Genomic DNA, 7,459 nt, shown 5'->3' on the forward strand with positions numbered 1-7,459 from the left:
AGCAGAGTTGCTCCGACCTTGCGGCCTGACACGTTCGCAAACGTCTTCTCACGGCTTGTCACCTCGCAGCAGCGACAAACAACGCGATGTCAGTGCACAGCAAGTTCAGCGCAGCGTACCGGTTGGAGTGTCGGGCTCCGAGTTAGCTCCGGAGGCAACTTTGTTTCCTTGGGCGGGCCGTCTCACCAAACACTGTCAACAAACGGTTCCCGCCGACTCCACCGACGTGCTTGATTTCTTTTCGCCGCCGGCCCGCTACGTAAAGGCGTGACCGCAGTGCCGGAACAACAAGATTCCAGTGACACCCAAGCGACCCAAGACGACGAGCTGGACCAAGCATCTCAGCCATGGGTGCCAAGGGCTTGTCCACGTCTCGGAGAGTTCAACGCCGCGCACCCAGAAGCTCAAGCTTTACGTTCTGGCGTCACTCCTTCATGCTTAAAGGATAACGCGATCAGGCGGTCCTTTGCGCTCTTGCGCTCTTGTGCTCACTCGTCGCGTTTTGCGCGATTTCGCGCAACGAAATGAGAATCGAGGGGTTCCGAGCAGCGAAAAGCCCTGCGGCCTCTGGGCTTGGCTCCACTATCCGAGTTTGCAGGCCCTGGGCCTGCCCGCGTCTGAATTGGAGGGATGCCCTCATCCTGCAACATCCTGCCTCCATGGCGCCAGGCGATGAATTGACATGACCCGCGCTAGCGGCCTGCAGGAGGCGATGACCGAAGGAAGCATTGAACTCGCCTTCTCTGTCCCCGGAACGTCGGAACCGGGACCCTCACTGGCGCTACTTTGGCTGCAATGCCCAGCGCCCAGCGGACACTGGCAAGCCTGCATCAGCCTGGCCGCAAGCGTCTCTCGCCAGGTAGCGATTTGCAGTCCACGGCGTATGGCCCGCGGCGATCGCACCACCAACAAAGAGCTTTAAATAACATGAAGAGAGGAGGAGGAGGATCTTCTTTACCCCCTGTAACACTTTACCACACTTGGTCGCAACAGGCTGGTCCGTCGCAACCACACCTCTTAATCTTCTTCGGGCTGGTCCACGACTCTCGGCTGGTCCGACACGAAGCCTTGACGGCTTTCGAACGTACATAGACGCTACCGCCGGCTTGACGCTGGTGACAACCCCGACTCCGCCCCCTTCGACAACCAGCCCCCCAGCTCCGACCAACCTATACCGCCTGTCGCCGGCCGACACGGCGCCCCTCAGCCATCATGAAGCTGCTACCATCTCTATTAATGCTCCTACCCATTGTCCAGGAGACAATGGGTATACCCTTCCCAACACCTGGGCCCCACGTGATCCCCCCTGGGGCGATCCGTATTTCGCGCCGCAAGGCGACCAGCAGCTGTGTGCCTCGACCCGGAAACAGCACGCTGCCGGGCAACAACACTCTGCCCGACCTCGACCAAAGTCACAACCACAAGTTCAACGACACCGACACCGACAAGGACGGTGACAAAGACAACGGTGACAAGGACCGCCCGAACAAGTGCAAGAATCGCAAGAAGAACCGCAAGGGTCGCAAGAAGTGGGATCACGACTATTGGACCGACCCGGAGGATGATGACGACGACGACGAGGATTGCTACGACGATGGGCAGTGGGACGGCGACAATGGCGATTGGGACGATGATAAGGACGACAATGGAGACAAGGACGGCGATAAGGACAAGGACAATGGTCACAATGGTGCTGGTAACCAGGATGGCTCCGACAACCACAACGGTGGCAACGCCACGGACTCTGGTGGTAACAACGGCCAGTGGAACGGCACCGAGCACGGCGGTAACAACGGCCAGTGGAACGAAACCGACCCCGGTGGCAACAACGGCCAGTGGAACCAGACGGACCCCGGTGGCAACAACGGCCAGTGGAACGAGACCGAGCACGGCGGTAACAACGGCCAGTGGAACGAGACCGAACATGGCGGTAACAACGGCCAGTGGAATCAGACGGACCACGGCGGCAATAATGGCCAGTGGAACGAAACCGAGCACGGCGGCAACAACGGCCAGTGGAACAACACCGATCACGGCGGCCAAGACAACAACAACCACGGCACCGGCGACGGTGATGGCGACGGCGACGAGGACCAGGACGGCGACGGCGACAAGGACAACAACCAGGGCAACAACAGCGGCAACGGCAACAACCAGGGCAGCCACAACAACGGCACCGGGTCCACCGCCTGGGTAGACCCGTACAACCCCTCGGACTGGGTGCCGGACGACGTGCGGCACATCAACGACGAGATCCCGGCCGCCTACAACCAAGCGCTTCGCTACGTGCCCCGCCAGAACGACTACGCGAGTTCGGGCCCTGACTGGCTCAAGCTGGCCAAGCCAAACGCGCTCGGCACGTATGCGTCGCTGAACACGCGCCGCGGCGGGCAGGCGACGTTCTACTCTCTCGCCAATCCCGACGAGAACCACGGGTACGACAAGACGGCGTGCGGCATCGACAATCCGCCCGACACGTACCCGCTCGTTGCGCTGCCGATGGTGAACTGGAACGAGCTCTGGTCCGGGGACAGTTGGGACGCGCCGTTCTGCGGCCACCTCGTGCGCGTACGCTATGGCAATCGCAGCGCCACGGCGCAGGTGCTCGACGGCTGCGCGCCGTGCGGATACAACTCGATCGACATGAGTCCCGTGCTCTTCTACTACCTGACCGACGGGAAGGAGAAGGGCGACAAGCTCGGCATCCTGTCCCAGGAAGACGGGTTCAGCTGGGAGTGGCTCGACGACCCCAGCACACAGAAGCAAGAGATGCCCTCGGACGGATACATCTACGACGGCTCCGTGCCCGTCGGCTCTGACTCGGGATACTATGACGAGAACGGGAATGCCCAGGACATCAACGACGTGTGGGGGGACTGGGACTAGTCTATAGCTATTATGTAGGCGATTATGCATCTTGTACTTGTTCGATAACGTGCTTCAGTGTTCATCCGTCGTAACGGATTAGCAGTCCCCGGACCTCCTCCCACCCCATTGCGTGGCCCAGAGGTGGTGCGGATCCTCCAGGGCAGGACGCTCAGCATACAGTAGTAGAGCCATATAGGTTGCAGGGGAGGGGTAGGTCAGCTTAGCCATGCGCTATGGTCTGCGAGTGATGAGGACGAAGAAAAATGGCCGGAGGGCAAGTTTGGACATCTCAGTGGCGATTTGCCGCCACGGCTGCAGATTTGTCAGTGACATTTAGTAGTATCTCGAGGCCCCTCGACTGGCCACTATGCACATGCATTCAGGTCAGGACGACTGAGCAAAACTACACGCACCCCTCGAGTGCTTTCTCCAGTTTCTCCAACTCAGCACATTCTCCAGCTAGCTTACGGCGCTTGGCAGCCGTTTCGCGATTCGCCTCGCAAAGCCTCTTCGCACGCTCCCTCACATCCTCGTTCACGTCGTGCAAACCCAACTCCTGGCGCAGGGCACCGGGGACGCCTTCGACGTACTGCAGCACGCGATAGTTCAAGTCGCGACTCAGGTCGTTGTACACAGTGTCGGCGGCGAGGTCTAGGTGGCCGCGAAGGCGGGCGATTGCTTGATAGTACAGGTCTTTGAACTGTGGTGACCAATCCGAAGACAAGTTGCCAGGTGCCTTTGGATACAACGGTCGGAAAACAAACCCCGAGCTCGAGGTGGTGATTGCTGTACTGGCTTGAGTCGGGTGGGTGTCGGGTGGGGACGAATTAGGCAAATAGTGGGCTGGGCTGGAGGCAGGCGAGCTGGTGGTGTGCTGAGTCGAGGTCGAAGGGATTGGCGCAGATTGGGAGCGACTGTAATTGGTAGTGGAGGCCGGGAGTGTAGTGCGGTCGCGAGATTCCAGCTCCCATGCGATCCTGGCAGTGTCTTCCTCGTAGCTAGGCCGGTAAACAGTGAAGTCCTTACGACATTGCTCCTTCCTGAACAGATCGCGAGCAAAAGCGATGGCGGCGTTCTCGTGGAGGCCACGCAACTTTTGCAGAGCCCGGCTTGACGTCAGCTTCTCGTTTTCACTGCTCGTCACTCACGTCACAGCGGACTCTGCATTGCCAAAGTTGGAGCAAACAGTGTTGATGGCGTCGGCTACGATGTCTCCCCACAGAGCCTCGAACACGTCCTTCACTGTGCCTTCAATCTTCTTGCCCCAAGTGGCTATACATTCCTGGTACAGCTCGTGGACCGCCAGACCGATGTCAGGTGCAGAGGCATCTCTCAAGTTGCGGTATCTGAGAGTGAGAGTTAGCGTGCTACAGGAACATCGCTCACTCCAACAACTTCCTCGCAATCTTCGTTTCCGTCGATGCATGCACATTGGAGCTCCCGTCATGATTGGTAGGGCTTGGTGTCGTGGAGGTGGTGAACTCTGAAATCGACCTCGAGAGCTCATCTTTCAACTTGCTTTGAAGCGCGAGGACACCCTCGATCTTTGACGCGCGACACTTGACATCCCTTTCAATCCACCGAGAGAGAGGTTCGATCAATTGGTCGTAAAGAGATGCCACACCGTCCTCGACCTCGGGAGTGAGTTCGTCGAGCTCGGTCGTAGCTTTGGTACGGCGTTGAACAACGATTCTGCCGATGGCCGGGATGCTGATAAGGTCAGCAAGGAATCGACCGGGCCAACTTACCTCGCTGTAACACGCTCCTCGCACAACTCGTAGATCAGAGCGCTGATAACTCCCCACCCAAACTTGCGATCACAATGTTCGGCGAGCTGCCGCATGTTGTCTGCGTTGAAGAACTTGGCCTGCTTTGCTTTCCAAGAGGAAGTTTGAGTCTGATTCCTCATGTCCTCGTTCCGCATGACGCAGGGGTGGTATCCGTATTCGGGAGTGATCTCCTGCATCGCATCGTATCGGCCCCCGAGCAGATCACCCCACGTAGATTGCAGGGGGCTCTCCACCTTATCGAACTTGTTCACAAGACCTTTAATGAGCTCTTGCCCCCGACTGGAGCTCTCACACATGGTCCCTTCGAACTCGGGTCGACAGGACTTGACCGCGCGGAAGAGCTCGCTCCGCGGCTCAGGATCAACTGCACAGTCAGCCATCATCTCAACGCCGAGACACCCCACCGCCGGCGACCAGAATCATGATGACGAGGTTGTCTTTCGGCTTCGTGTATTGGGCGTACAGCTCTGGCGAGATGAGTATTGGACCTAGTCTGGCAATTACCCATAAAAAGTTCGTGATCTTTGAGACCAATACCTGAAGTGAGCTCCGTCTTATCAGGTGACTTACCAGGCAGGTCAATTGCAGAGACATTGGGCTGCAGTGTGCCCCGTACCTACCGTCAGATCAGTAGATGGCTCATCACCAAGACTTACGTGAACCACCACCTTACCAGTAGTGAAGTCCGGCCACGACTCTGATTCGGCCTTTCTCTCCATAGCATCCATCTGTTTCAGATCTTCGTAGCACCTGAAGTTCTGGTCAGAAGCTGAAGGTCGCGATATCTCACCTGATAGACTCATGTTCTCCAACCTCCATGCGCCTGGGCTCATCACCAGCGAGCTTGAGTGCTTCTCCCAGCTCCCGGGAAGTCTTCAAAGCCTTCTTAGTGAACCGCTCCTTGACCAATTTGCCGGAGCGGCTCTTGTATATGATATCGATGAGAGCCTCAAACTTGTCCTTGCAGTAACGAGAATGGATCTCGAAGGGGCCGCTGACGTGAGTGTGCCGCGCGGCGATAGTACTCACTGAGTAGACATGCGAGGGTTTCGCAAGAGCGGAACCTAGCCGGTTAGCCATCGCTTTCTCCCAGCTACAGCTTACGTTGACTAGCTCCGAGAGACTACTGTCAGCGACTGACGCCCTCACGGCGAGGGGAACGTACATGCTCGACTTGCCCGCGCTTTGCCCCCCACACACGACCAGCTTGGGAATAGGGATAGTCTCCTTCGTTGAAGTCTCAGTCGTCACATTCGGACAGAACGTCAGAGGACGGAAAAGACGGAAACCTACTCAAGCTTTAAGAGAGCATCAATAGCCTTTCAGCAAACTTGGGCATGATCCGCGTCTCTACCCGGTGGTCTTCCCTTGCTGGTGTCTTCAACCTCACTGTCGGAACGTTGATCACTTTCGTCCCCGCTGTTCTCGCTGCTGTTGCTCCCACTATCGTTCTCGCTATCGTTGCCGCTGTCCTGCGCTGGGGAAGGACGAGAGGGAAGAGTGGAGGCTCGGGCGAGTGCGGTGCTCTTGTTTGCAGCTGAACTTCTACGCGTGACAGGAGGAGTCGGTAGAGTGGACATCCTAGGGGAAGGTGAGTGAATGCGGGCAGAAGGTGGGTGAGTTCGGCTCGGTCTCCGGAAGGTCGGTCGACTTGTCAGTGAGTTAGAGCTTGTTCTTGTTCTTGTAGCTTGATGAAGAAACCGAGTCGGTTGATGTCATGAGAACTGGCGCACACAAGGGCAATGGTCATTTGATCTGTGACAGACCTGTGACAGTTGCACATTAGGAAAGTTGACGTGTATGAAACATTGGAAGCTGAGAGGGAGGAGACCATTTGCGAACGAGTGAGTGATGGTGAGGAAGGCGGAGCGGCATGAGGAACGGGCGAGGAATGAGTGGGGAGTTGGGCGGAGGTGGAGGTGGAGGCGGGGAACGCAGACGACAGACACGGCAGTAGCATTCACATGCTATTTGAATTGCTCTACATTTCTCAGTTACATGGCCATATACATGGGGGCGTTACTATATTCCGCTACAGACTTTTCCCTAATACTGCAACGCCGAGTAATTCCAGGCACGGTCAGGCACAGCCTGACGTGTACATGAGGTGGACTGTGATACGCCATGTTCCCTTACGTCAGGGTCATTTGCTTCCGCGACGCCACCACGACTCGTTGCAACGAGTTGCAACTCATGTCCTCATCTCAGTGGCGATTTGCCGCCACGGCTGCAGATTTGTCAGTGACATTTAGTAGTATCTCGAGGCCCCTCGACTGGCCACTATGCACATGCATTCAGGTCAGGACGACTGAGCAAAACTACACGCACCCCTCGAGTGCTTTCTCCAGTTTCTCCAACTCAGCACATTCTCCAGCTAGCTTACGGCGCTTGGCAGCCGTTTCGCGATTCGCCTCGCAAAGCCTCTTCGCACGCTCCCTCACATCCTCGTTCACGTCGTGCAAACCCAACTCCTGGCGCAGGGCACCGGGGACGCCTTCGACGTACTGCAGCACGCGATAGTTCAAGTCGCGACTCAGGTCGTTGTACACAGTGTCGGCGGCGAGGTCTAGGTGGCCGCGAAGGCGGGCGATTGCTTGATAGTACAGGTCTTTGAACTGTGGTGACCAATCCGAAGACAAGTTGCCAGGTGCCATCAGGCGGTCCTTTGCGCTCTTGCGCTCTTGTGCTCACTCGTCGCGTTTTGCGCGATTTCGCGCAACGAAATGAGAATCGAGGGGTTCCGAGCAGCGAAAAGCCCTGCGGCCTCTGGGCTTGGCTCCACTATCCGAGTTTGCAGGAAG

General features: G+C 57.4%; 3 protein-coding genes across 3 annotated transcripts; 1 reads left to right on the forward strand and 2 right to left on the reverse strand.

Moving 5' to 3' along the window:
• Positions 1–1,212: 1,212 nt before the first annotated feature.
• On the forward strand, positions 1,213–2,886 carry A1Q1_01882 (uncharacterized protein; the record flags this gene model as incomplete). Its single annotated transcript, XM_014324890.1, has 1 exon — positions 1,213–2,886. One exon carries the CDS (start codon positions 1,213–1,215, stop codon positions 2,884–2,886), a length of 1,674 nt encoding a protein of 557 aa, XP_014180365.1.
• A 385-nt stretch (positions 2,887–3,271) lies between these two features.
• On the reverse strand, positions 3,272–6,238 carry A1Q1_01883 (uncharacterized protein; the record flags this gene model as incomplete). The annotated part of the gene is made up of 8 exons (XM_014324891.1): positions 3,272–3,908; positions 4,017–4,214; positions 4,255–4,560; positions 4,617–5,022; positions 5,163–5,256; positions 5,315–5,408; positions 5,449–5,947; positions 6,049–6,238. 8 exons carry the CDS (start codon positions 6,236–6,238, stop codon positions 3,272–3,274), a joined length of 2,424 nt encoding a protein of 807 aa, XP_014180366.1.
• A 738-nt stretch (positions 6,239–6,976) lies between these two features.
• Positions 6,977–7,312, reverse strand: A1Q1_01884 (uncharacterized protein; the record flags this gene model as incomplete). The annotated part of the gene is made up of 1 exon (XM_014324892.1): positions 6,977–7,312. The coding sequence occupies one exon, from the start codon at positions 7,310–7,312 to the stop codon at positions 6,977–6,979; it is 336 nt and encodes a 111-aa protein (XP_014180367.1).
• Positions 7,313–7,459: the final 147 nt, after the last annotated feature.

This window comes from Trichosporon asahii, assembly GCF_000293215.1.
Source record: "Trichosporon asahii var. asahii CBS 2479 unplaced genomic scaffold scaffold00050, whole genome shotgun sequence".
NCBI classification, from domain to species: Eukaryota; Fungi; Basidiomycota; class Tremellomycetes; order Trichosporonales; family Trichosporonaceae; genus Trichosporon; species Trichosporon asahii.